Here is a 27,710-nt window from a genome sequence, read left to right on the forward strand (position 1 = left end):
ACCTAAGTAGTCATAATTAAAGCTTATCCTACTGAGTATAAAGAGAAAAACCCATGTTTCTTCTCTAAATGGATACCATTGTCCCTGGGCAGGAAAGTTTCTATGGAAAGTTAAGGGCTTCCCTCCCACTTAAAGCTGTATTTTCTTTTTCTACTAGGTTACTGAAAGCAATGGGATGGCAGGAGTATCCTGAAAATGACGAGAATTGTCTTCCCCTCACAGAGGATGAGCTCAGAGAGTTCCACATGAAGACAGAGCAGGTATGTGGTAAACTTTGCTGGAGAGCAGTTAATGACTAAGAGAAAAAGTCCCAGTTTAGGGTGTGAGAAGGACCTTGAGAAAGAAAACAATAAGTTGCCATTGTAGAAATACAGAGGAGCATCCCAGGCCATAAGGACCTCCAGTGGTGGACACAGAACCCGGTCAGTAGTTCGCAGATTACAGAAAGCAATATGTTATTTCATCCTGGAAGCTCTAACTCCTCCTCAGAACCACAAGGCTATGTTCCAAGGTTATGGGCTGAGCCCTTGGTCCCTGGGGAAGCAGGCTAACCCTGCTCTGCTTGCAGCCTTGTGGATTCCCTCTGGTACCCCACCCAGAGCCAAGAAACCAAATAGTCTCTCTAAATTTCTTCAACAAATGCCTAGATTCTTTCTCTGAATAAAACACTGCCAGGTCCCTACAAACCTCATGGAACCTAAGTTCTGGTGGTATGTATTTAAAGCATAAGTAACAGTGATGTTAAATCCTATAAGGAAAAGTATAGGCTGACATAAAGACTTCAGTACTCAGAATTCTGTTCCCCTATCATCGTCATCACCTGAGAACTTGTGGAAATAAGAAATCTTGAACCCTACCTCAGACATACTGAATCAGTCTGCATTTTAAAGAAATCTTTAGGTGATTCATTTGCACATTGCAGTTCAAAAAGCACTGCTGTAAGAAATCTTCAGTTTCTTAGAAGAAAGAACATTCTGGCTAAAATTGAGCTGAAGCCTGGCCTTTCCCAACTTCCCTGATGGCTCAGGAATAAAGAATCCGCCTGGAATACAGAAGACCTGGTTTTGATTCCTGGGTCAGGAAGATCCCCTGGAGAAGGGAATGGCAACCCACTCCAGTATTCTTGCCTGGGAAATTCCATGGACAGAGGAGCCAGGTGGGCTACAGTCCATGGGGTTGCAGAGTCAACTGAGCAACTAACACTTCGGCTTTCTGGCCTTTGCCAGGTCCTGGGAAAGGGTAGTGACTTTTGGTCCTGGGCCAGTGTAGTGACTGCTGATGGTCTTTTCCTTTTTTTCCCATGCCAACCACAGCTGAGAAGAAACGGCTTCGGAAAGAATGGCTTCTTGCAGAGTCGAAGTTCCAGCCTCTTCTCCCCTTGGAGGAGCACTTGCAGAGCAGAGTTTGAGGACTCAGACACGGAGACAAGTAGCAGTGAGACATCTGATGACGATGCCTGGAAGTAGGCGTATAAATGCTCACAGTTAAATCTGACCCAGTAAACTCAGCTTGTGTGTTTAGGGGTTATACAGAAGAAATCGTTCTTTGCCTTTTCCTTTTCTTATTTTATTGTTGAATACTTCATGCACAAGGGAAATAATCATATCCCAAAGAGAGAGCGAGCGATTGGCTTGTTTAGCTTTTGTTGTTGTTCTTCCCTGTTATCTGCTTAATAGAGAGAATTTTGTGTGGTGGGAAAGATTTTTAAAACACACATACACACAGTATATATGGGGCAATGCACAGGTGGGAGCTGGCAGTGCAGAGAGGAGGAGACACTGGTCTGCAGCAGCAGCTTCTACTACCAGCCCTTGGGGCACTCACCCTTGTGCTCAAGCAATCATTGTCAATGACAAAGTGACTGTTGAAGTTATAATTGTATTAAATTAATGCTAATAATTTGGATATTTTATTTTATTTCTGGCTGCTCGGGTAACGTTAGCCCTTAACCAAGCATATGTGGTTTTTTCCCTTTTTTTTTTCTTTCTGGGTACAGCTGTAAAATATTTGGATATAGGAAATGTTGTGTTATTCTTGCAGCCTTGATATTCAGGGTGGATTGTAAAATATAAATTTTTGTGAGATTTCAAAGATTAAGATTATTTTGATAACATTATTTACAGATTTAAAAGATGTGGTTATCACAAGTCTGTTGAGGGGGAAAACTACTGCATAAAATAACTAACTTGGAATAAATATTTTGCATCAGTTTGGATTGTCTTGTGTAAGAAGTATATTTTCTTTAAAATTAGATGAGTGGATTTAGAGGTCTGAGGAAAAATCCGAATTCAGACACACCTGTTTCTCCTTTTAGCAGATACATTTTTGATGCAGAAAACCTGTGCAATAAACTACCAGTAATAAAACCAGAAACCCAAGTTTCCTTTCTGAAGCTGTTTTTCACTGCCCATGTATTTGCCAGTGTGCCTATTTTAAGGAACTCTGTGCCTGAATATTCGTGCTAAATAAGAATATAGGGTGTCCCAGGCATTGTGCAAGGCCCTGGGAATGCAAGGAGCACACAACTCAATAGGGAAGAGAAGAAACAGTTACATTAAAAATGGAATCTTAGGGCAAGATCTGATGAACAATTAGAAGTGAACAGATCACTGATGGTGGCATTCTTTGACCAGCTGTATATCACATGGTCCCCAGTGGATATAGCAGCCCAAGATTATGCTGTAATGGGAGACAAGCAAGAGTAACAGGCCCAACCACTTGAAAGGATAACTGTCTTACAGTGTAGATTCCAGAAGGGGTAGAGACTAGAGGAAGGGAAACCACCATGATACTTGGTAGATTCTAAAGGATAGGAAGGCAGAGTACTAATAAGAAAACTTGGGACTTCCCTGGTGATCTAGTGGATAAGACGCCACAGTTCCAGTGTAGGCGGCAAGGGTTCAATCCCTTATTGGGAAACTAGGGATCCCATGTGCCATGTGGGCGGTCAAAAGAGAGATTAATAGAGGAAGGAAGGAAAAGAAAAAAATTGAGTTATGACACTACATTAATTGTGAATCTTTATTTCAGTATTAAAATATGAAAAATGTGCATCTTAGGCTCAATGAAATACTATTAAATGAACTATAAATTGGAAATGAGAAGTAGGTTGAGTTAGACATATCCTGTATATTTGGTCTTGGGCTTTGCCACTTAACTAGTGCTCTCAGAACAAATTTCTAAAGTGTAGCCCTTTTCTCACTTGAAATTGAGCTGGACTTTGATTATATACTTTGAAGTACTGTGTAACCTGCTGCTCCTCCTGCCTTGGCCTTAAGTCCCTGGGGGTGGGGTAACCACCACCTGCTTGTTTAGAAACATGGAGCAGTCAGAGCTCCTGTTGCTGTTGGATTCATCTACTCAGGGAGCTGGCAGGGAGATCGGTCAGCAGGAGTGGGGCCTGTGTGGGCCCCAGTCTCGAGTGAAGGGGTACCTTTCTGTATTTGATTTCCTTTTCTGATGGATTGTGTTCTTCCAGAACCTTCTTTTCTGGGCTGTGCTGATTATCTTGGTTGGGGTGTGGTGGGAATTGGGAGTTGGGGAGCCTTGGTGTGACTTGGTTATGCAAAAAATGTTACCTCCAGAGAGGCATGGTGGAAGGAAATGCTTGTTACTCAACCAGCAAGTCATGGTTTCCAGGCACAATGCCTTCTCTCTCAAGTATTCCCTGGATGGACAATGACATTTAACTTGGGATACATCCACTTGGGCAAAACAAGAATGAAGAAGATGACCTTTTCTGCCAGAGGCTATTAAATGGCCAAGATGAAGTATGTGGTGATATGGACTCAGCTGAAATTCTAGGAGGCAGCTGTTTGCTCCCCTTTATTAATATAGGCAGAAAAACCAAGATGTGGTGGTAAGAGACTTGCCTATACTCATACAAGGTGGAACAATGCTTTAACAGTGTTTTTCAAGCCAGGGACTCCTCCCTAAGGTGACTAAGCCTTCCCACTCATTCTCCAGACCTGCCCAGACCTGAGGTGGTTGCCCAGGGAGCTAAAGCTTCTCCCCAAACAAACTTGACCTGGTAAATGTGGTCTTTCCTCTCTACCTTTGGCTATTTCATCCTCCTCTCCCTTTCCCTCTGCCCCTCTGTCCTGTTTTCTCCAGGTCTTGGCTGGTGTCAGGAAAGGGGTCCCCTCCCATGGCCTCCCACTCCAGGGAGCCAGGGCTCCTGCCCTGTGGATCCTGTGACATGGTTTTCCGCTCATGGGCCCTGCTGGCCACCCACACTCAGCGCTTCTGCATTGGCCGTCAGACCCGGGAGGTGATGATTGGAGCACAGCCCCCAGTAGCCACTGAACCACGGGTACCCGGGGTAAAGGCCTCCATGGTCATGAGTGGGTATTGAAGTGACTCTCAGCATTCCTCACCCCACACCCCATCCGCAGGTTGTGCCACAAGAACACCAGGGCCTCCGGGAGCAGGAGGCCGGCAAATCAGCTCTGAAGAGGCTAACAGAGGAGGTACACCTGGCTTTCCCCATGGGCACAAAACAGCATTGCCCCCCAAGCTTACAGATCACGAGTAGGTCAGATTACTCCCAACAGAGGCTGCGGGTAACTGTTACCTTCAGGTGCAGCGGCTGCGGCTCTGTCTGCAGGAAATGAGACCCTGGATAACAGAAATCCCCAGGGGGCCACAGGGGCCCTGGAGGCGTTCAGAGGCGACGACTCAGAGCGCCCACTCCAAGGCTGCTGGCAGCCTGGGCGAGCGGCTGCTGGCACTGCACTGGACTCACGCCAGGCGCGTGGCAGAGACCGCGGCACAGAGCTGGGCCCTAGAGCAGCGCAGCGAGGGTGAGGGGACAGAGGGGGACTAGGGCCCACCTTCCCCCCTTGGCTTGAGGTCGCCCCACGGTCGTGACTTGATCTCTTACCCCCTCAGAACTGAGCCGGCGCCTCCAAGGTTTGGCCTGGACCGGGAACGGGAAATCACGCATATTCAGTCTGGAGCGAGAGCTTCGAGAACTCCGGGCAGAGGCAGGGCGAACGCGGGGAGCTCTGGAGAAGTTAGGGGCGCACGTTCAGCAGCTCCAGGCCAACCCGGTGTAAGAAGGATGCGTGGGAACCCGGGAGAGCCGCCCCTGCGCGGGGCGGGGCTTGAGCGGGGAGGGGGGCTCTGCCTGGAGGCCGCGCGGGAGCCGTTGGGAAGGGGCGGGGCTACCGGAGACCCGCGTCTCCATCTCTGAAGCGGTCCCGGCGCCGCCGGCCCCGACCCCAGCACCCGGCTGAACACCGTGAGAGAAGCAGAACTCTGTGGTCCGGTGCTACAGGCCACCCCAGGGACTCTGCCTGCGGAGATCGGGTGAGGTCCGGGCCCGGGGACGTTCTCGGGACGAAGCGCTGATCGATTCTGGTAAAACGCTGCTGCCTTCCTGTCCCCTACTCCCTAGGGCCCTGCGTGAGGCCTACATTCGAGGCGGGGGCCAGGACCCCGGCGTTCTGGGCTGGATGTGGCAGCTGCAAGCGGAGGCATCAGCTCTGGAGCTTCGGCGGTCGCGGACCCGCAGGGGTGAACAGAAGCGGGCCAGCCAGGAGACCTCTCTGGAAAGAGGGAAGGGCGGTGAGGGAGGACGCCTTTGGCTTGAGAACCACTTGAGTGAAACTCCGAGGTAGAACGTTTGTCTCTGTGGTGGTGGCTAGAATGTTAGCCGACAATCAGCCGTGTTCAGAGAGTACCAAGGCTGGAGAGCTGCTCAGAGCAGCTGGTCACCAGAGATCAGAGGTGACGGGTCACATTTGTTCAATCTCAGGAGGACGGGCAGGTGCTGCATTCAAGGAGCTTCTAGCAGTGGAGGCTGAAAACCGGCGCCTGGAGGCAGAAATCCTGGCTTTGCAGATGCAGAGGGGCGCAGGCCAGACACCCTGGGGTCAGTGAGCAGCCAGTTCCACCCTGCCTAGCCCTCCCCAGCAGGCCAGGCTCAGAGAAAGGGGTTAGAGTGGCCATGCACGGGGAATGCGACCCGTGTCTGCGCCCCATCAGTCCCGTGTCCACGCGCATCTCCAGGTGTCTGCATGGGTTTGGCTCTTGGGGATGAGGTATCTCACTTCCTGCGTCCTGCTCAAGGGCCCCTTCTCTTCCGTGTACCTAGGGCAAGGGGAGCCGAGACTTGGGGCCAATCCGAGCCCACGCCTGAGGAGGGAAGATCCCCCAAGCCTCCCGCCTCCAGTGGCTCCCCAGCTGCCGCCCTCCACCAGAGTCCTATTCTTGGGTGGCGCTGAGAAGGCTGTGAGGACCGGGGGTTTGGATTGGGGCAGTTCTGCTCTGTGCAGCTGGGGGAGCTCGGGGAGCATAGTGTCTGCCTGGGAGGGTTTCTGGAAGAATTAACTCTTCCTGCGCAGTCGCAGCTTCCTGGAGCCATGACCAGGAACCCGGCCAGGGATCCACACTACCTCCTGCCCACAACTGACGTCCTGGGCCCTGCACCCTACAACCCTGGGTGAGGCCTGCTCCCTCCTTCAACATCCTCTGTGACTTAGTCACTGCTACTAGTTTAGGAGACCCACTCAGGCCAGCTAGAATGGGGGAACTGCCTGGGTGGTGGGCGGGTGGGACTGGGGCCTGTGCGTGTTTGAGACCTGTGTTTCCTAGGGCTGGCTTTGTCATTTTCTATGACTTCCTGCGGGGCCTTGAGGCTTCTTGGGTTTGGGTGCAACTGATGACTGGTTTGGCCCGAGATGGACGGGAGTCAGGAGGGACCACAGCGCTACCCCCAGCCCTTTGCCTGCCCCCACCTCCAGCTCCTGGGCCCATGGGCAACTGTGCCATCCTTGCCAGCAAGCAGCCTGTACCCAGGTCAGTACATGGGGACTATTTCCTTGGTGCTGTTTGCCACAGCTGAGGCTTGTCCCTCACTCTGCTGTATTTCCTCATCTGTATACAAGGACTCTGGCTCTGAGGCCCAAGTCCTAGGAAGGGAGCATAACCCACTTCTGGCTCCTGACACATTTTTGGTTTTGCTCTAGACTACCACCCTCACCATCAGTAGCCTTGGTCTGTGAGCTCCGGGCCTGGCAGGGGCTAGCATGGGCTAAGGCACCACAGCCAAAGGCCTGGGCCTCACTAGTGCTATTTGACCAGAATCAAAGGCTGCTAAGTGGTCGCTGGCGTCTCCCATTTCGGGCCCTCCCTCCGGACCCCAGCCTTAGCCCTGGGCACCTTAGCCCCGGGCAGCTTAACAGGATTCCCCAGGTGAGTGTGGAGGATGGGGGCTGGGTCTGCTCCTTCACGTTACAGATGCAAGGCCATCTCACCTTTCCCCAGGGTAATCAGGCCGAGCTCTTTCTGCGACTGGTGAATGCAAGAGATGCAGGTGTCCAGACCCTGGCGGAGATCAATCCAGCAAATGCCCACGAGTACCAGTACCCACCCCTGGTGAGGGCCCAACTAGAGCAGGGACAACACAGGTGTGGTTGATGTGGTTAATAACCAGCCTTTGTTGACCACTAAGCACTTACCAAGCCATTACTGTGTTTTCTGTGAATGAACTCATGTGACTCACATATCCTGTTAGGTCCGTACAGCTGTGTCAACAGATAAGGAAATGAGAGCACCATGAGGTTAACTTGGTTCACAGTGAGCAGTTAACTGTAAAGTGGTGTGACACTAGACGCTGTGCTATTAACCTCTACACCAAGATTGCTACAGATCTACCCTCTCCTTGTTCCACAGGTACCCAACTCATCTTCACCGGAAGCCAGCCCCCTCACCCCAACAACTGCCTTTGTTGACCCCCCTCCTCCAGAAGATGCCTGAACTAGCAGACTCGGGTGCAGAGAAGAGGGTTGGGCCCTCCCCCACAGCTTTGACCAACCCCCACTGGCTCAGAGTCCAGAAGAACGGGGGTATGAGTAGCTTAACGTGCACAAGGCTGGGGCCCAGACTGAGGCCTCTTCTGGGATCTGCAGCTTTACTATCTCCATGTTCTGACAAGAGTCTGGAAACAAATACAGATGTGAGCACATTAACATGAGCTCCAATCCCAGCTCTTAACTTCCACAAGCACTTGGTCTTTCTTTACCTATTATCCTTTTGTTAAAAAAAAAAAAGATTGATGTGAGGATTAAACACATCAGGTTTATAGTATTGTCTAGCATATAAATTCTTTGAAAGGTGACTTGGAGAGAGTCTTTCATTCAGCTAAAGAAGGTTCAATGCACGGTACTGGATGCTTGGGGCTGGTGCACTGGGACGACCCAGAGGGAGGGGAGGGGAGGGAGGAGGGTGGAGGGTTCAGGATGGGGAACGCGGATATACCTGTGGCGGATTCATTTCGATATTTGGCAAAACTAATACAATATTGTAAAGTTTAAAAATAAAATAAAATTAAAAAAAAAAAAAAAAGGAACTCTATGAGCTCCTCCCCATGTGTTATGTTTTTTTTGCTAAAGCCAGTCTTACAGCCCACGTATTTATCCCAGCTTCTTCACATCCTCCAGGAAGCCTTCCAGATTCTCAAGGTCACCATAAAACAGGGAGCTCCTGTAGCCTACCTACTTACAAACAACCTGGGTCATGTTCCCTCCAAGTTGGCAGGGGGCTCATCAGAGGTGAAATCCAGCTGTTATTATACTGGGCCTGGCTTCAGACCAGTGTCAGCAAAATCAAAGTCTTGATAATTAAGGCTGCCTTTGCCTGTTCTAACCTGCCATCTGTCCAGTGCAGCAAAGTAGCCCTGTGAGTGGTGGAATTATCAAATCCCCTTAGGTAGTCGAGGGCAGGCACTGTTTGGAGTTCAGATCCTGCCTGGTATAAAGCAGTTTCTTAAAGGTCAGCTCAGAGGCAGCCAAGTCACAGATCTTACACTGGCTCTGCACCCTGGACATCAGCAAGGGCCCAATGGGACGGCTTTAGCACCAGTGGCCTAAACACCAGCACCCTCGGACTGGGCAGCCAGAATTGCTGAGCCAGTTTCCACCTTTCAACCCCACATCCCACTGAAATGCTCCAGGCAGCTCAGGATCCGCACTCTTTAAACACAAGTCCAGAGGCATTTTAACATCTTTATTTAATAAGTCAAAACTGTGGACAGGTAACAATTTCAACTGTTGATATTTTCTGTACATAAAGGTTCAAATATAACAATGTAACTCAACCAGCCAGTTCTCCCCACAGATTCTTCCAACCACATCCAAAGTGTCCAGTCAGTCCCTCAGCCACTTGCAAGCTCAATTTTATATAGTTAGCACAACAGTATTCCTCAAGGATCACTCCCCCTGCCCGCTCCCTTGCCCCAAATTTTCGTCAGTTTTTTCCAGGACAGGATTATGGCCCTAATTGGACACCAGGTGGATACCAAGGTGCCCCAAGGCCTGGCATAGCTGTTATTAGCTCACAAAGTCCATCAAACAGTATCAGCACCAAAGAACAAGATCTTAACTAAGTCTTGTTTTGTAGCCCCTTGTCCAGGGAGAGCACCACTCAATTTGCAAGACAGCCCAGGTTCAGAGTATTTATAATGGAAAAGACAGCACCACTGGAAGATAAGGGCCTGCGGTCACGCTTGATTTCATCACCTCCACATTAGACAGGAATCTGGATTAGAACTTCCAACAGAGATCAATACAGAGGAGGAAAAAAACACAAAAACCTTTGGCCACTGTATAAAACCCAGAGTGCTCCAAGGGGCACAGATTAAGCCAATATTTAAGGGAAAAAAAAAATCATCAAAGCCTCAACCTTTGCTTACAATCTTTATTGAAGTTATACAAAAAGAATCCCCAAAAAGTGAAAAAATACATTATATACAAAAACACTTTCCACTGGGAGGCAGGCTCTGCTCCCTCTCTTAACATGCAGTGCTTTCAACTGTAGCTCCGGCCTCCACTGTCCCCTCCACTGCTGCCCGGCTTTCAGCTTTATTCTCGGCCTGGAAGATAAACAGGGAGCCTGGGCATAAGTGAGCCTACTTTAAGCCATTCTTTCTTACACAACTGAGTCGGCCTCAGTCAGAGGAACAACACAGGTCCCTTAAATTCTGCTTTGCTCTCTACACTAAAAGGGATCACAAGTATACACCCATTTCCTAACTTCTCTGTAATAAGGCTGATAGAAAGAGGAGCAAGCAAAAGTGACCGAATCACGTGTCTTCTCCCACATTCATTAGAGGGGGACCTGTGGTATATATTTGACAATGAGACATCTTACATTTCATAACCAAACTGTTTCCTGTACAACCTCATTGTTTTTATGAAAGTAATCAAATAATCCAAAGAGGATCAAGTTGGGGAACATGCATTGGCTTCCCCAGGCCCTGAGAACAAGGGAAATGAGGCAAGAGTCCAAACCCTGCTTAACTGCCCACCTCCTCCTCCATGTTTTCAGCAACTTCGGTTCCAGTGGAAATAGTGTCCCCACTGCCTCCATTCACCTCTGGCTCTTGTTTGGCTTTCTTTGCATCATCTTTCCGGGGGCTCTCTTCCTCTGGTTTCCTCTATAAAGATATAATTAATTGTGAAAGCTTCACAAATGTGCTTACTGTTTTTAAAAGGACAATTATAAAACAATTTTGTAAAAAAAAAAAAAAAAATTTTGTAACACATGCCTCTTCCCTATGGTGCAAAGATCATGAACACCAGGATTCACAGCTCTAAGGGTCTCCCGAGCCACAGCCTGTCCTCTGGAGAATAGACTGGTATGCCTAAACATACCAGTTCAGCCTCTCCAAGGATGGAGAGAGAGGATAGGGATGAGGAACAGACAACAGTGACCAACCCATAAATCTGAAGTTGAGTCAGGAAGCAAAATAAGAGTGGAGGCTTAAGTTTAAGGAGGTCTGCTGCTGAATGACTACTGTAAACCTGCCAGCTTCCTAAGATGGGATGATCTGACCAGACCTCCTCATCAGCTTTCCTAATAGCCCTTGGGCTAAAATAGACCAGGAGAGTGTTGCTAGAAGACATATGTATTTCTTTTGGCTGCACTAGGTCCTAGCTGTGGCTCTCAGGATCTTTGACCTTTAGTTGTGGCATATGGGATCCAGTTCCCTGACCAGGGATCAAACTCGGGCCCCCAACAACGTTAAGCTTGGAGTCTCAGCCACTGAACCACCAGGGGAGTCCCAAAACAGCCATCTTATTGCACCAAGCATTAGGGATGTTTATGTGAAAGGTAATTCTCATGTATCATTTGGAGGGAGGGAAATGCAGAGTAGGGAGAATATAGAAAAGAAATGACCATATATAGATTTACCTTCTTTCTGACAAGGTGGGAAATATCAGTAACACAATTTGATGAGGAAGCACCATCTGTTGGCTTTCTACTTGCAATCTGGCAAAAAAGAAACCTTTGTTACCAATGTACTGCTGTATATGAAATATACACTGAAGCCTAATATTAATTGACAAAAATCACCTGAATACCCACCATGGAAACTGAAGAGCTTCCTCCACTAGGAGTGAAACCTGAAGTAGAGCTCTCCACCTGTGAGAAATGACAAACCCAAGTGGGTCCCAGGATAGAACCCACCAGGTCACCTACCTACAAGCAACTGATGACTTCAAACACTAGTGGCCTCCACATGGTAGCAACATCACCCACCCTCTCTACTCAGACCCATGGTCACACAGTAAATAGCTGAGAAAGAATTCAAACCCACAGTCTGGCTCCAGAGCATACTGTCTTGAGCATTGTATTTACTATTTGAGAGGAAATCGTATAAGACTTCTCACATTCCCTCTGACATCCAAATCCCTGGAAACCAAGTCGTGAGGAAGATTCCTAGCAAATGGAACACTAGTACCATGATAAAAGGCCTTCAAAAATATCAAATGTGTGACTATCAAAACTCTACAAGGAAACCAAACGAACCAGAGTTGCTTTCAGAGCCAGTTCAGCTACATTCCCACTACGCTGGGACTCCTTTGCATCTTCTATCTTCTCTCTAATTTCAGGGAGCAGCTCCTTCAGCTCCTCAATTTCTTTCTCATATTCAGTAGGTGATCCTTCAGCCTCCTTCATCTGCTCATTTAGTACAGCTAGAAAGAAAAGGCTGAAGTGAGCAGTAAGTAATAGATAACACAAAAGGAACCTTTAAAAAAAACCTGTCGATACTGGATCCATCATAATTCTTGTGGAAACAGACGATGCATACTCACCCATTCTCTTCTCAATGACTTCAATAGATTTGCTGAACTGTGCTACTGCTTCATCATACTGAGAGTTGTACCCATAGGCCAAGCCCAGCTGGTAGTGAGTCTCTGCAAGGAGCCGATCATGGGCTTCCAAATACTGTTCCTGCAGGTTTAGGCAAGCCTGGAACTCCTCCACAGCTTGGAGGTAATTCTCTATTGAAGAGAAAAATAGCAAGCAAATGTACATTTAATATACAGAACTTCTAAAATTCCAGAAATTCTGCAGAAATGTTTTCCCATGTTATATATATTTCACTTTTCTTTGTAGTATCTCCAGGACCCTTGAACAACTTAAAAAAGCCACTGGGAGGGAGTTCCCTGGCGAGCCAGTGATTAGGACTCTGCACTCCCAATGCAAAGGGGCCATGGGTTCACCCCTATCAGGGAACTAAGATCCCGCATGCTGCACAGTTCAGCCAAAAGAAAAAAAAAACCTACCAAGAGACTTTCATTTACAGTATCATTTAAAAGACTATTCATTGTTCTAGGAACCATAACGAACCCCAAACACCTACTGTCCATTCAAAACTAACTGCCCACAATTTATGATCAACTGAGCTGGATTTTAAGGAATTAGAAGGTTCAGGCACGGGGCGGGGAAACAGTGTGTTAGAGAGTAAAACAGAAAATGTATTACCAGATTCAACACTAACTTCTCCAAGTTTAAGATGTGCCTGTGCAGCATAAAGCTGAGCCTCCTTCGTGTCTTGCCTAAAAGGAAAGATAGTTAGAAACCCTAATAACATCTGACCAAGCCTAACTGCTTTGTTTTCAACCCCCAAACTCCCAGCCTAAGGCTAAAAGCACCAAGAGTTTTACCTTTTAAAAATGATCTTTGCTAAATCCAGCATATCCCAGGCAAGTTCTAGGTTCCCAATCTCCTCCTCTTCATTTTCTTGAAGGGACTAAAGTATATCCAAATCATTGGTGTTAGGCAGAAGTACAAGACAGGCATCTTTGATTACAAATCAAAATGTGTAATTTAGTATGGCTGAGGTGAAGGAGCAGAACTGGTAGAGGATTCAAAATTCAGAATTTTCTCTCTAAACCTACACAATGGACCCCTACAAAGTCTACCCTGTATCACCTTATGTCAGTTGTTGCTCAGTCACTAAGTCATGTCCGACTCTATACGACCCCATGGACTTCAAGCCAGGTTTCTCTAGCCTACACCATCTCCCAGAGTTTGCTCAAACTCATGTCCATCGAGTTCGTGATGCTATTCAACCATCTCATCCTCTGTTGCCCCCTTCTCCTCCTGTCCTCAACCTTTCCCAGCATTTGGGTCTTTTCTGATGAGTAGGCTCTTCGTATCAGGTGGCCAAAGTACTGGAGCTTCAGCATCAGTGACAGTTAGCAATGATATGTTGGGTCCTGTCCTAATTGACAGGACTGCTAGGATCAAATGGATCTGCCTATTCTCAGCATGAATAAAGGGTCCCCAAACCCTAACCAAGAAATGACTATCTATAATAATTATGCCTACACTAGTAAACCACAGTCCTACAATAAGAAAGGAGATAATACTCGGCAAATAAGAATTCACCTTGTTTTCAAGAGCTGAATCATTTAGTGTTTCTTCAGCCTTGTCATTTTCTTTATCCTCCTCTTCTGAGCCCTCGGTTTCTGCAAGCAAAAATTCTTCAGTATTGAGAATACTAAACATAACAGACAAAGATGACAGGACAAGTCAGAGATTCCAATAAACATGTCAAATGACCTATATTCTGGGGTAGGACAGGCCAGATTCAAGCCAAATCGGGTAACATTTGAACTGGATATAAATAATAAAGTCAGTGGTTAACAGTCTAACTCGAGTCTAATCCAGACTTAGCATAATCTTAAATAATTCAGACCTTCAATGACCAACAGGCTGTGTTTCTCTTCTAAAAGTCAACCTGCACAGTTCAGATCAAAAGAAATTAACTACTGACTTTGATGCACTGGCTAGAAACTCCCATCTACTCAGAGTCAGTTGGAGGCCTCAGCCAGTATTCCTGGGTTCTTTAAGCCAACTGTCAGTTAATACTAATAAGGCCAAGAAAATACCAAAAGTTAAATTACTTCAGTCCATTTGAAGCAAGGATGCTCAAGAAGATGCTTTCCCACAATACAGCCGTGGAAAGAAGCACAGCCCTCACCATTCCTCACCAATGAGCATGCCGCACTCCAGCCAGCTCCAGCATGCACAGAATTTGAGTGAGCAGTATGTTATTTGACTTTCCAGTATCATGTTAAAGTCTGCAGCCATACCAACACCACATTTCATCATACTGACAAATACAAGTTAACTGCCTGCGAGGACAGGCTGCTGATAAACAGCTCTACACACTTGGGTTCAAACAATTCATAAAATGGGTATAATGTGCCTATTTCTGCCATCTTTCATTAAGCATTTAACACCATCAGAAGAGCTCAAATACTGTCTCCTAACTGAAAATTAGGCATTAGGGCCATGAAGTCAGGTTAAAGAACTTTTATCTGTCTACCAATATTTCTTTAGGATGGAAATAGGCAAAGAAAAGTCATATAAATTAGGACAAACTAAAGTCCTAAGAACCAGTTAAAGTTACAAGTTAATTGTAATTAACCTCTATAGCAAACACTGTTTTATCAGGTACCTCCCTTTTCTCCTGTTGACCATGTAATTTGGTGCTTCTGAAATACAAGTACTCACCACCACATACCAGTAGCTTTCAGTGCCCAAATTTCAAAGTGGTTTGTATACTTAGCTCCCTAATGTTAGGCTAGATGGGTGGTCTTATTGACTTTGAGGATGAAGCCCATCCTCCACTAGAACACATGACAGGTGAAGCAGATCGGATGTATTTCTCACAATATTTAAAAAACCAAACACCTTATCTTCCCAATGTGCAGGAAAATTTGGCAAAATGTTGCTGTTCTATATTCTTATTTATCTGGTATCTGTTCAACTCATACCAGCATGCTAGAAAGTGGCATCTATTTTGGCATAAAATGTCTAGATATTTGGAGTTTTACATCAAATTTTTAAATTAAAATTCTTATAATGGTCTGAGAAAAACACTTGTTTCTCTTGAGGAATCTGCATTACCTTCATGGAATGGTGGAGAAGAGCTAAGTTAATGAGAAAGCCACTATTTTTCAACCTGGTAATCTGTGCCCAGGTATTAACAGAAATGCACTGAAGGCCTCAGTTAAGAGATCTGTTTATTTTCTAAGTTTCTTTGAAAATGGAATCTTGTTTGTCGTAAGTCATCCTTCAGAGAAAGGGAAACAACGTTTTAGAGACACCACTTCTCTCATCTTAGAGCATCTTCAAAACAAGGTGGCAAGAGAGCTGTGCAAAGCAGCACAATGACTCTTAAATACCTCTTCACAGGGTTTTAAGAGAAAACCTCTTCCAAGATTTCTGCAGGCTAGTGCTACCACATACATTTCTGACAAGAAGTGGGTTAAAGGAAGGGATTAAAGTTGACTTCCTCAGTGTGAGGTATTCTCGGAAGAACACATTCACATCAGACCTAGGGTCATATTCTGGTCCTATGATTTACTGTTTGATCCCAAACAAGTCACGTAACCTCTAACCCTCCATTTCCTCATCACTATAACTGGAGTGATACTACCTACTACACAGTACTGTATTTTGGAATCAAAAGTAAAGTTTAATGTATGTGAGAAACTCTAAAGATTAAGACATGAGAGGTTTTTTTTTAAACTGAGTTCAGTTCTGTGCTTTTTCCATACACTCTCCTCAAGCCCAATGAGCAGCCCAGTGGTGCTACCATTTAGCCAATTCACTTCTGGTTACCATGCTTGTGCTGGCTGGAGTACAAGGACTTGCACACAGGTAGAAGGAAGTTAACCAGAATTAGCTAAAGATATTGATAATGGGTCTTTGAACATCTCAAACGTAAGAAAACTCAAAGCAGTCAATTACATAATATGTGTGTGTGTGTATATATATGTAAGTATTAACGATTAATTGGACTATACCTGTGGTTATTAATACCGTTAGATCAATCTTACAGACACAGCAGAATCCTCAAATGATAGTACAACTCAAGTCAGACGTGCCAATTATGTAGTTGCTAATTAGAGGCTTATACATCTTGATGAAATGGAATCATAATTAGACCAATGATACAATACAAAGCATTCACACTTCATAACATTCTAAGTAACAAAAAAGTCAGTTTAGCAGCCAAAGCAAGCATGAAATGAGGAGGGAAAGCTGCAAGAGTACTTCACAGTTTTCAATTATCTTTTGGAGGGGGCTAATTTAACTAATGTGAATAAGCCTCTAAACACTTCCTGAAGACTGAAAGTAAAGATTACCAGAATTCTTTCACTCTGGTGATAAAACATTCAAGGGTAAACTGCCTTCACTTAAATGGCATGCCTGCTTAAGTGCATCAATTCAGTGGATTCTACTGCTTTAATCCTGCTTCCTAAAGCAGAAAAAAAGGAACCATGTGAACAGTAAATTTAAAAATCCAGAGGCATGCAAGTGAACATCCATTCAGCATTCTCTGCCAGCCTAGCGCACTATTTCCCTACCTTCTCCACCCCACCACCCACCTTTGTTGGCTAGTGAGTGCAACAAGTTACTGATAGCTAGCCAAATCTCAGAAAGGCCTATTTTGCAATTAGTAAAAGCGTTAGTCTATAAGCCAACTAAAGAAGACTTGCTTTTAACTTGCTCAACTTATCACCACCTTCTTAAACCACTCCCATTTTCATTTAGCCCTTTCCTAATCCAAAGGCAGACGGAAAATTCTGAATGGAAGGCTGACTTTTACCCATGATTAGTGAGTCAAATCCAGAATGTACTCCACCCACTGTAGCTCTTGTATGTCCCGGTTACCTTCACCCTCTTTCATCTGTTCTTCTTTGTCTTGTGCTTCTTCATTAGCAGCTATCTTAACTTTGTCTTCAGGGGATTGCTCAGTAGCCCCCTGGGCCACCTCAGTCTCCACCCCATCTCCGGCTGCCTCAGACTCTTCTACAGACAGCTTAGTCTCCTGGCTAGGAACCAACTCTGCCCTGACCTTCTCTAGTGCTGAGCCATCTTTTGTTCCTATCAGTCCTTCTGCATTAGTCTGTGGTTTAGTGGAGGCGTGATCCCCTGCAGCTGACAGTCCATTGACTGCACCATCCTGAGGGAGAACAGTGTCCTGCCCTCCAGGCTTCTCAGAGACTTCTGATCCGGCTTCTGCAGCTGAGGCATCTGCAGCCTGTGTTGTCACCTCCGGTGACTCTTCGGCAGAAGGCAATTCTTGTCCTACCAACTGCTCAAGAATAGCCTTTCCTCGTTCACTTTCAGAGGCAGCTACCTGCTCCTTTGGCTCATCCCCACCCATATCCACTGGCTTGACTGCTTCTATCTCCACTGGAGTGCCCTGCTTTTCTAGAGTCACAACAGGTTGTTCTTTTGAAGCTTCTTTTGGTTTCTCCTCTATGCTCACAATTACTTCTCCCTGACCCCCTTTTTCTCTGCACTCTTCTTGGACGTCAGTTTCAGAAACTGATTTTCCTTCCTCAGCACCCGGTATTTCCTGATCTGGCTTCTTAGAAGTGACTTCAGCTTCACTCAATCCTTCTGGTGCCGCTGCTCCTTTTCCTTCTTCAGTGGTTTCAGTTAACTGATCTGGAGCTGATTTAACTTTCTCCTGTAGTTCCTCTGCAGGCTCACCGATATCCATATCTTCTCTTCCACCCTTCTCCATTTCAGTTTCCTGTTCTTTATCCATTTCAGGCTTTACCAGAGACTTGTCTTCTGTTTTTTGGGCTTCTTTTTCTCCCATGGCGTCATAAACCTGTTCTCTCAACTCTTCCCTTGCTTCCTCTACATGGTTAAAGAACATGAAGCATAAACATGTCTTCGAATTTAATGATAAAGGCATAAATGGAAACTAAAAATACATTCCCTTTAAACCCTCAAACAGCCTGGCTTATGTTTTAGCAGATGGCCTACAAATTACCTGCCCCTTTGAGAAAAGCAAAGGAAAAATCCCAACTAGCAGAGCAATTTACTGCAAAAGAAACCCAAGCTCCTTAAATTAGGTATTATTTTACTTGAGCATTCTAATTATCAGTTAGCTAAGAGATGCCAAGCTTTACATTCTCCTCTCAACACTATATATGTATATATATATAAAATAGATCTGATATGTAAAACTCTAGCAGCAAAACCCAGATTAGAAATTAACATTTAATTTTCTTAGAACCAAAAAATGTAAAAGGGCCCCAAAAGCCCAGCCATTAAAATAACTGAGCTGCAAAGACTTTTAAAAATTTACATCAGAAAAATATTTTAGGTTATTTTAATACTTAGAATATCAATTTAAATAACCAGATTTATTTAGGAAATTAAGTTATCCCCTTAAAAAAGTCTATCATCAGTTTCACTGAGACCTCCCCCGCAGTCTCCACCAGATGCAGGTGTAGCCCCAAGAGAGACTATTCAAAATAAGGAGAGCCCTATTTCCATCGCTTGTATATAAGAAATATATGTCGCATCTCTTGAATGTCACATGCAACTCCACATACCATCTATGTTATCATTATTTTCTACCAGAGATTCTTCTTCTGTTTTTTCTCCTTCCTCCTCTTCCACATGCACACCTTCCAGGGCATTTCCCAACACACCATTCTCCATTCTAGCAGAACAAAAGGAGAAAGTACTAAAGGTATGATGGCTAGAACCTAAGTCTTTTTAAGAAAGAAACTTAGCCCTGTATTATAAAAGCAACAGAAGAGTAAGTAAGTACAGGGAATATAAACTATAAGCACTCATGAAAGAAAAGCAATGGTCAAAATGAATATAAACTATGGTTTTAAGAGCACTGAAGAAAATGAACATACCCTTTATCCAGCCATCTTAAAAAGCACTGATAACCCTTATCAAAAGGGCCATGTTTCCCAAACTTCTCATCCACCTATATGTCTCTAGATGGCCAAAAACATTCTGGCAAGATTTTCATGACAAATCCTTAGACTGCTCTACAAAATTAGAAAGCTTAGCAAAAGTGAGAGAGTAAATAGATTACAGATTATTTGCTACTCTGTGTACCCTCAATGTATTTTATTCTGCTTAATAAATTCTGGTGGAATATCATAACAACTTTCCAACTCCTTATCCAGAGATGATTCTTCTGTTTTTTATCTTAAGATATTTTCACATGCCAAGTGTTTCCAAATTGTCCTTCCGTCCATCCTTGTTATGGATATTGTTCTGGGCTAGCTGAGAGTGTTTTTAAAGGTTCCCTCTCTAAACTAGACTTGGTAAGTTAATGACTATTCACTAATGGAAAGATCTCTGCTTCTAATAACTGCAAAAGTCAAAACTTAAGTATAACTTTACTCTTTTAAGTGCCTTTCAAAATTCCCATCAAGGGAATTCCCTGGAGGTTCAGTGGTTAAAACTCCACACTTTCCACTGCTAAGGGTGAAGGTTCAATCTCTGGTCAGGGAACTAAGATCCCACACACTGTGCAGCACAAGCAAAAAAAGAAAAAGAGAAGCAAAAACAACCCATCAATTTTTCATCCTCCTTTCTAAACCCCCTGAGTAAAACCAGTCTCACTCAGTTCCTGTGAAATCTTAAGGCCAATAAATAATCTTAACAAAGAAACTTAAAAGTTTTTAAATAAATCATTATGATACAAACATCTTACTTTAAACTTAGCTTGAAAGACATACCTTGCCAACTCCAAAAGCGATTTCCCATAAAAAAAGAAGGCTTCTCCACATTCATTAGCTGTCTCTCCATACTTCTTACCTCTAAAAAGAGAATAAACAGCTAGGATCTGAATTAAACTTCTATTTTTTCTAGTTCTTTAGCCATAAAATGACGTTTCTTCTGTAACACATCCTTCTAGGAAACCAATACTCTCCCCTCCTCTTGAACTCAAGGTTCAAGGGACTTTAAGAAACAATGAATAAGTTAATGTTGCCAGTTCTTCATCTATATAGTATATATCATAATTATGTATTTAGATATATAATATACATTATATAATTAGAATATATATTCTAAAAAGACATCTATTTCCTACAATTAAAATATATAATCTAAGATGCAAGCTATTAATAGGTATTTCTCCTGATAAAAGATAGGGGTCAATATAAGCCAGAATATTGTTAGGAGTTAGATGGCCTTTGGCTGGGACTAAAGCATGAATCAAGTCCATGTACAGGCATCATGATAAAGAGTTAATGTTCTTGCCTAGATTCAAATCCTGCCTCTAACTTTAAACTTTAGTAGTTAACTTAATCTCACAATGCCTTAGTTTTCGCATTTATAAAATGGAAATGTTAAGAACCGCTTAGGTCTACTGCAAGAACTAATTAAGTTAATGTATATAAAATCATTCAAAATAATGCTTAGAAATAGATAGCAATATATATACCAAGTTTAGCTATTAATACCTATAAACATGGAAGAAGCAGAGGAAAAATCACAAGTATGATAAATGGGAAGGAGGAAGTACTTTATGTGGAGTAAAGAGACTAGCTTTTATGGGGTAAAGGATCTGCAGAAATCATGCTAGGTAAAGTCAACTAATAGTCTAAGAGTCTAGTAAGAGTAACCAGAGCAACTAAGCATAAAAGCTATAATGATGAAGGTCATGTTTAAGGGAAGTCTGTTATATTAGAAGAATGCATCTCAAATTCTACTCAAATACCCTTAATGACAGGACAGTGAGAAAACTAAACTTTTCAGGAATCTGGAAGGAAAAAGCTAAGAAGTGTGTTTCTATGTGCTCAATATTAAAAACTTAGATTTTAACATTTTACAATGTAAGATTTTTATATAAAAACACCTAATTACTTAGCATCAGATGAAACCTGGGTCCTACTCTCAGCACAACACTGAATACCAGAACCTCAGCTCCTCAGGCCCAGATGACGACAGAGAGGCCAGAGGCCAATAAATCAACAACAATCAACAGGCATCCAGGAATAAGATTCTGTTCTAGAGGGAGTAAGGGTTAGGAAAAAAATACACTAATATAACCCTGACTGACTGAATAAAAGGAATGAAGAAGCCAAAGACTTAATCAGTGAGCCTCAAACCTGAAACCCAGCTTTATTATAAGCATCTCTTTCATAAGCAAGATTTCTTCAATTCCACTAAATATAATGTCATCAACTAATGAGCATGCATGACTGACTTCAACTGCTATTGGTAATGGTATTTTTGAGAAAACAAGTCACAGGCTGAAAGGCTACCACTTAAAAGACACTTTCTCTCAGTGTATAAAGTACATTAAAGTCTTTGGCTAAACTAAATCACTCCTGAAGCACTAAGACTAACCCATTCCCCCAAGATACAGATACACATGGCCACCTGGTGGTCAACTATCAATATTCAAGAAATTGTACAGATAACAAAGGTGCTAAGAATCTATGAAAAATGCTGTGCTAATAACAGCATTAGCGAGAGGGTGACTAACCATGCCTTGCTTGGGATTACGGACTTCCCCTGGATATAGAACTTCAAGCATTAGAGTAAACACAGCCCTACTATACAGGTGTATTCAGTACCCTGGGATATATACTTAAGGGAAAAGAATAAAAAAAAAGTATATATGCATATAACTGAGTCACTCTGATATACAGCAGAAATTAATATAACATTGTAAATCAACTCCACTTCAAATAAAAAGTTAAAAAACAACAACAACAACAAAAAAACACTTCCACTGTTAAAATTGGAACAAGTCCCAGAACTGGGACAAATTAGTTAGTGATCAACAGAAAACAAATTTCATTAACTCAGGAAAATCAAAGGCTAAAACCGCTCAGTTATACGTGAGTTTTATAGTTATAGGAATAAACTCATACATGAAAATAAATCTTTTTAAACTCTTGCTTTTCATTCTTTTTCCCATTAAACAACTTTTTATGACTCAAGTTTATTAGGAATGTAATACAGTACTTACAAAAGACTAGCTGCTTCCTGGAAGGCATTGACAGCTGCAGGAATATCACCCATTACCAGATGTTTCTGTCCTAATCCCAAGAGTTTCTTAGCTTCACTATCCACATCCAGACTGCAAGAAAAAGATTTCTTTTCAGGTGTCATATACTTTTAAAATCAACATTTTTTGAATACCTGCTACATTTAAACTGTAGTATTTTATTTCCTTAGACCTCTCAACTGCTCTGGCAAGGCTGAGCTAACCCACGATCTATCACTACAAAAGCTCACTACAAAGTCTGCGTAATCAGTTTGTCTGTTGGTCATCCTTTCAAATCCAGAATTCCATGAAAATTTTAATTTTTTTTAATTTATTTATTTTTCATTGAAGGATAATTGCTTTACAGAATCTTGCTGTTTTTCTGTCAAACCTCATCATAAATCAGGTATACATATATCCCCTCCCTTTTGAACCTCCCTCCCATCTCCCTTCCCATCCCACCCCTCTAGGTTGATACAGAGCCTGTTTGAGTTTCCTTAGCCATACAGCAAATTCCCGTTGGCTATCTATTTTACACATGGTAATGTAAGTTTCCATGTTACTCTTTCCATACATCTCACCCTCTCCTCCCCTGTCCCCATGTCCACAAAGAAAAATCTGATTCTTAATTCAAATGGCCACACAAGTGCTTTTGCTAAAGACAATCATCTTACTTTAGTAGGCAGAAGTGCATTCATACTTCACATTTTGTCACAGATTATAAAATCATTTAGTGAAGGACTGAAAATAAATTTATTAGGACTCCATACTTTTAATTTACAAATACTTTAACACTTATTCACTCTCACTCGTTACCTATTAAAGATGATAAAACAAACTGTCCTCAAGTTACACAGCTCTTATGTCTATGTTCTAGATATAAATCAAATCACACCACTGTAAATAATCATACCTCTCCACTTTATCTGCAGAAGTAGAAGGAGCAGGGGCATCTTCTTCAATTCTGTAAAGAAAAATTAAGGGGGGAAAAAGAAAAAATGAAAGGCTATTTTAAGACTAGAAATTTAAAAACATAAAGTCATAAAAAGAGCTATTTATTAAATGTCCAATATATTCAGATCTTACATAACATTTATTTACATTATCAAATTTAACACTTATTCATTCAAGTAACTGTTGAATGCTTATTTGCTACCTGATACTATTGATATAATGAACAAGACAGTTACATCCTAGATTTGAGTTTACTGCTCACTAAAAATAAGTTTGTTTTTTAAAAAAAGGAAAAAGCAAAGTTTCCCAGAACATTCATTTTCGGGGGGAAAAGTACTAATAAATATCTTTAAAATATTTCATAGTTGTGTTTACTGAAAAAGTCTAGAAATGACCAACTCAGCAGCCCCTAGAACCTAGACTGTGCTCCTGAAAATTCATTTCCCACTAAAAGGAACCAAGAATCCTCTGAGAAATAACTGATCTAAAACAGTGTTGGAGAAGTACATAGGTGAATCTGGGGCAATATCATGACAGAAGGCAACAAAACTCTATCTAGCATTATTTAGGATCATATCTACTAATGGTCATGCTAAAAGGAAAGGTGGGGAATCCAGGGTAAAGCAAGAAGAGTTCTTTGTACTTTTTCAACTTCTCTATAAATTTGATGTCTTGTATTTACAATAATATTACAAAAGCACACTTAGGAGCCAACCTCAATAAAATCTCACTGGCCAAAAGAAGGGACAATGTGAACATCAACAAAGATAATAAGGACTTCCCCAGTGGCCCAGTGGGTAAGACTCCAAGCTCCCAAAAAGGGGCCTGGGTTCGATCCCTGGTCAGGGAACTAGATCCCGAATGTCCCAACTAAGAGTTCACAAGCCACAACTGAAAGATCCCTCACACCGCAATGATGATCTAAGAGCCCACGTGGTGCAACTAAGACCCAAAGCAGCCAAATAAATAAATATAAAACACACATGCAGATAATAACTGAATAACCAAAAAGGACCTACTGTGTAGTACAGGGAAATATGCTCAGTATTTTATAATAACCTAAGTGGGAAAAAAACTCGAAAAAGAGTAGATACATGTATATGTATAACTGAATCACTTTGCTGTACACCTGAAACTAACACACTGTTAATCAACTATACTGCAATATAAAATTTTAAACATTTTAAAAAAGATTATAGCTGCAATTGACTGGAAAACTCCAAATATGTTTAAATCCGTGAGTTCTCAATAATATAAACAAAAAAAAAAACCTCATTAGTCATCTTCAGAAAATGATTGAAAATTGATAAATAAAGGGAACGAAGAATTTACCCTTTTTTTACCATACAGTTAAACCTTAGGTAGGTTTCAAGAAAAGAGTTGACTTAAGTTATTACTTAGGAATGCTATACACTGACACCATTCACTTGGTATGAACTTAAATCCTTGCCTTTGTTACCTAGTCTATCATCAGTTTTCACCTATATCCCAAAGGAAATATTCAGTTAAGGATATATATCATCTTTAACTGTGCCTCCAAAGCACACCAGTTTAAACCAAGGACCGTTACATCTCAAATGAGAGCAGAGAATGCTGTTAGCTGTGATGAAATGGAGAAAAAGAACAGTGGGAACATAGAAAACTTTACTACTAAACACCTCAGAAGCCATACATGAGAACTGAAGTACATGCAGCAAGAAAGCTAGGAGCATGGGAGAACACAGGAAGTTGTGTTTTTAACTCCTCCAAAGGTTAAAATATACACACAAACAGAACTGAGTCAATTAATTTTTCATACTTGGACTTTCTTATTTAGCATACCAAATTTATATACACAATATGGACAAAACAAATGAACAACTAAAAAATAGCTTACTCAATAAATATATTAACTCAAAAATCAAATTCAATAGACATTTTATTAGTATCTACTGTATGCTAGATGTGACTTCCCTGGTGGCTAAGACGGTAAAGCATCTGCCTGCAATGCGGGAGACCCGGGTTCGATTCCTGGGTTGGGAAGATCCCCTGGAGAAGGAAATGGCAATCCACTCCAGCACTCTTGCCTGGAAAATCCCATGGACGGAGGATCCTGATAGGCTACAGTCCATGGGGTTGCAAAGAGTCGGACACGACTGAGCAACTTCACTTTCACTTTCACTGTATGCTAAGCATCAGAATCAACCTCCAGCAAAAGTTAAAGCAGAGGACACAGGTAAATTCCCTGGCTGTCCAGCGGTTAGGATTCGCCCCATCACTGCCAATGGCCCAAGTGAGAGAACTAAAATCCCACAAGCCACAGGCGCCAATGCCAACCTGCGTCCCCCCCACCGAAAAAAAAGCAGAGAGGACAATTTGGAAAAAGCAGAAGAGATTAAATGACAAGCAGGGGCTAACTATATTGGAATCTGAGTCTTAGAAAATGCTTTAGAGAGGAAAAGTTGTCAATTACTTTCAGCAGGATCCAGTATCTTTCTTAGAAACTCCTAAACATTATATTGGTTAACGAGTTTGATGAAAAGTCCTGGAGAGGGGAGGTGGGCAGGGAAATGGGGTTGAAAATAAGCAGACTTCATACTGACAGGAAAAAAGCACAATTTAAAAGCTAATGTGTTCAGCTGCACAGTAAGCAGCAAATGATCTGACCAGAACCCTGGAATGGCCCAGGATCCTTATCTACAAATACTTCCTGTCACAGCTTGCTGTTGTTCAGTTGTCGTGTCAGACTCTTTTGTGACCTCATGGACTGTAGCCTGCCAGGTGCCTCTGTCCATGGAATTTCCCAGGCAAGAATACTGGAGAGGGTTGCCATTTCCTTCTCCAGGGGATCTTCAAGATCCAGGAATTGAATCTGCATTGACAGGGGAATTCTTTACCATGAGCCACCAGGGGAAGCCTCTGTCATAGCTAGTTACCTTCAAATAGCTTCCTTCACTAATGGATTATTCTAATTCTAGCACAGAGTTTCTCAAATTACCTGTGACTAAAGGACCGGACTTTCAATTTCAATATGCAGGAGATGGGTTTTTTAATATAAAACAGAAATGTCAGAGTAATGTCAAATTTCTTCATTTCCAAATGTTTACTCTCAGTTTTTATGCTTACATCTTTGGCAGCGGGGAGGCAGGGACCGGGCTGCACAGCATAGCTTGTAGGACTTTAGTTCCTAGAGCAGGGACCATGGCAGTCAAAGTGTGGAGTCCTAACCACTAAACCGCCAGGGAATTTCCTGAACTTTACCTTTGTAACTGTCCTTCACCCTACTTTCCATGTCCCCACTTCCTAGGAACAAGACTAGAAACAGATCATTTAGTTTTGATGCCAACCTAAGTCTTTAAATTTTTATCAAGCTGAGGCACTGAATGCATAATATCATCAAATTTACTTCTTATATATCCTGTGGTACAAAAGTTTGAAGTGGATAAAATTAGAAAAAAATGGGTATCAGTTCAGTTGCTCAGTCATGTCCGACTCTCTGCCACCCCATGAACCGCAGCACACCAGGCCTCCCTGTCCATCACCAACTCCCAGAGTTTACCCAAACCCACGTCCATTGAGTCAGTGATGCCATCCAACCATCTCATCCTGTCGTCCCCTTCTCCTCCTGCCCTCAATCCCTCCCAGCATCAGGGTCTTTTCAAATGAGTCAGCACTTCACATCAGGTGGCCAAAATATTGGAATTTCACCTTCAACATCAGTCCTTCCAATGAACACCCAGGACTGATCTTCTTTAGGATGGACTGGTTGGATCTCCTTGCAGTCCAAGGGACTCTCAAGAGTCTTCTCTAACACCACACTTCAAAAGCTTCAATTCTTCGGCGCTCAGCTTTCTTCATAGTCCAACTCTCACATCCATACATGATCACTGGAAAAACCATAGCCTTGACTAGACGGACCTTTGTTGGCAAAGTGATGTCTCTGCTTTTTAATATGCTATCTAGGTTGGTCATAACTTTCCTTCCTGTCTTTTAATTTCATGGCTACAATCACCATCTGCAGTGATTCTGGAGCCCAGAAAAATAAAGTCAGCCACTGTTTCCCCATCTATTTCCCATGAAGTGATGGGACCGGATGCCATGATTTTAGTTTTCTGAATGTTGAGCTTTAAGCCAACTTTTTCACTCTCCTCTTTCACTTTAATCAAGAGGCTCTTTAGTTCTTCTTCACTTTCTGCCATAAGGGTGGTGTCTTCTGCCTATCTGAGGTTACTGACATTTCTCCCCGCAATCTTGATTCCAGCTTGCGCTTCCTCCAGCCCAGTGGTTCTCCTGATGTACTCTAAATATAAGTTAAATAAGCAGGGTGACAATATACAGCCTTGATGTACTCCTTTTCCTATTTGGAACCAGTCTGTTGTTCCATGTCCAGTTCTAACTGTTGCTTCCTGACCTGCATACAGGTTTCTCAAGAGGCAGGTCAGCAATGATAAACTTACTTCTATTCTTACTTAGTAGCCTAGACAAAAAGGGCATGAACCAATCAAGGCCATATTAGTACAGTCAGAAGAAAAGGCATAATTAAAGCAGAGATTCTTCAAACTTCAGTCTACATGAATTAAACAGATTGTTGAGTCCCAACCCTAGAGTTCTGGTTCAGTGGATCTACTATGACGTCCAGGAATTTGCATTTCTAACAACCTTCTAGGTGATGCTACTGCTGGTTTGGGGACCA

The 27,710-nt window shown here is 43.0% G+C and overlaps 3 protein-coding genes across 24 annotated transcripts in view; 2 read left to right on the forward strand and 1 right to left on the reverse strand.

Moving 5' to 3' along the window:
* The window catches only part of GPBP1L1 (GC-rich promoter binding protein 1 like 1), a 73,029-nt gene extending 70,651 nt beyond the window's left edge, over nt 1–2,378 (forward strand). For 5 of the 7 annotated variants that reach the window (XM_024986191.2, XM_005204666.5, XM_024986187.2 and 2 more), the window contains exons 11-12: nt 158–260; nt 1,314–2,215. In XM_024986191.2, the coding sequence (XP_024841959.1) occupies nt 158–260; nt 1,314–1,466 (256 nt within the window). In that variant the 3' untranslated portion in view covers nt 1,467–2,215. Of the gene's footprint in view, nt 1–157; nt 261–1,313 lie in introns of all 7 variants that reach the window. The other 2 variants (XM_024986192.2, NM_001205575.3) reach the window with 2 other exon arrangements.
* Nucleotides 2,379–4,015: 1,637 nt separating this feature from the next.
* Nucleotides 4,016–8,122, forward strand: CCDC17 (coiled-coil domain containing 17). 12 transcript variants are annotated; one of them, XM_024990159.2, is made up of 13 exons: nt 4,016–4,312; nt 4,395–4,469; nt 4,580–4,802; nt 4,891–5,053; nt 5,227–5,310; nt 5,399–5,568; nt 5,759–5,875; nt 6,098–6,234; nt 6,348–6,445; nt 6,598–6,801; nt 6,972–7,197; nt 7,279–7,380; nt 7,678–8,122. In XM_024990159.2, exons 1-13 carry the CDS (start codon nt 4,148–4,150, stop codon nt 7,759–7,761), a joined length of 1,848 nt encoding a protein of 615 aa, XP_024845927.1. In that variant the 5' UTR covers nt 4,016–4,147; the 3' UTR covers nt 7,762–8,122. The 12 variants fall into 12 exon arrangements, with proteins under 12 accessions (XP_024845927.1, XP_024845925.1, XP_059741138.1 ...); XM_024990157.2 differs by having other exon boundaries at nt 7,270–7,380; nt 7,678–7,852; XM_059885155.1 differs by having other exon boundaries at nt 4,607–4,802; nt 5,399–5,517; nt 5,762–5,875; nt 7,270–7,380; nt 7,678–7,852.
* Nucleotides 8,123–8,994: 872 nt separating this feature from the next.
* The window catches only part of NASP (nuclear autoantigenic sperm protein), a 28,780-nt gene continuing 10,064 nt past the window's right edge, over nt 8,995–27,710 (reverse strand). For 3 of the 5 annotated variants that reach the window (XM_059883558.1, NM_001038088.3, XM_010803603.4), the window contains 14 exon segments: nt 22,998–23,048; nt 22,067–22,177; nt 19,821–19,901; nt 18,669–18,778; nt 16,984–17,964; nt 13,684–13,763; nt 12,957–13,042; nt 12,775–12,848; nt 12,102–12,290; nt 11,815–11,981; nt 11,371–11,427; nt 11,197–11,274; nt 10,310–10,438; nt 9,686–9,874 (listed from right to left, as the gene is read on the reverse strand). In XM_059883558.1, coding sequence (XP_059739541.1) covers nt 9,794–9,874; nt 10,310–10,438; nt 11,197–11,274; nt 11,371–11,427; nt 11,815–11,981; nt 12,102–12,290; nt 12,775–12,848; nt 12,957–13,042; nt 13,684–13,763; nt 16,984–17,964; nt 18,669–18,778; nt 19,821–19,901; nt 22,067–22,177; nt 22,998–23,048 — 2,275 coding nt within the window. In that variant the 3' untranslated portion in view covers nt 9,686–9,793. 5 annotated transcript variants of the gene reach the window in all.

This window comes from Bos taurus, chromosome 3 (genome assembly GCF_002263795.3).
Source record: "Bos taurus isolate L1 Dominette 01449 registration number 42190680 breed Hereford chromosome 3, ARS-UCD2.0, whole genome shotgun sequence".
In the NCBI taxonomy this organism is placed as follows: Eukaryota; Metazoa; Chordata; class Mammalia; order Artiodactyla; family Bovidae; genus Bos; species Bos taurus.

What these genes read in the sequence shown, in the direction of transcription:
- CCDC17 (XM_015466729.3), top strand. Translation starts at nt 4,148, where the DNA reads ATGGCCTCCCACTCCAGGGAGCCAGGGCTCCTGCCCTGTGGATCCTGT. An exon ending in CGCAGGCCAGACACCCTGGG is followed by an intron (nt 5,876 to 6,097) that starts GTCAGTGAGCAG and finishes CCGTGTACCTAG; the next exon opens with GGCAAGGGGAGCCGAGACTT. An exon ending in AGCAAGCAGCCTGTACCCAG is followed by an intron (nt 6,802 to 6,971) that starts GTCAGTACATGG and finishes GTTTTGCTCTAG; the next exon opens with ACTACCACCCTCACCATCAG.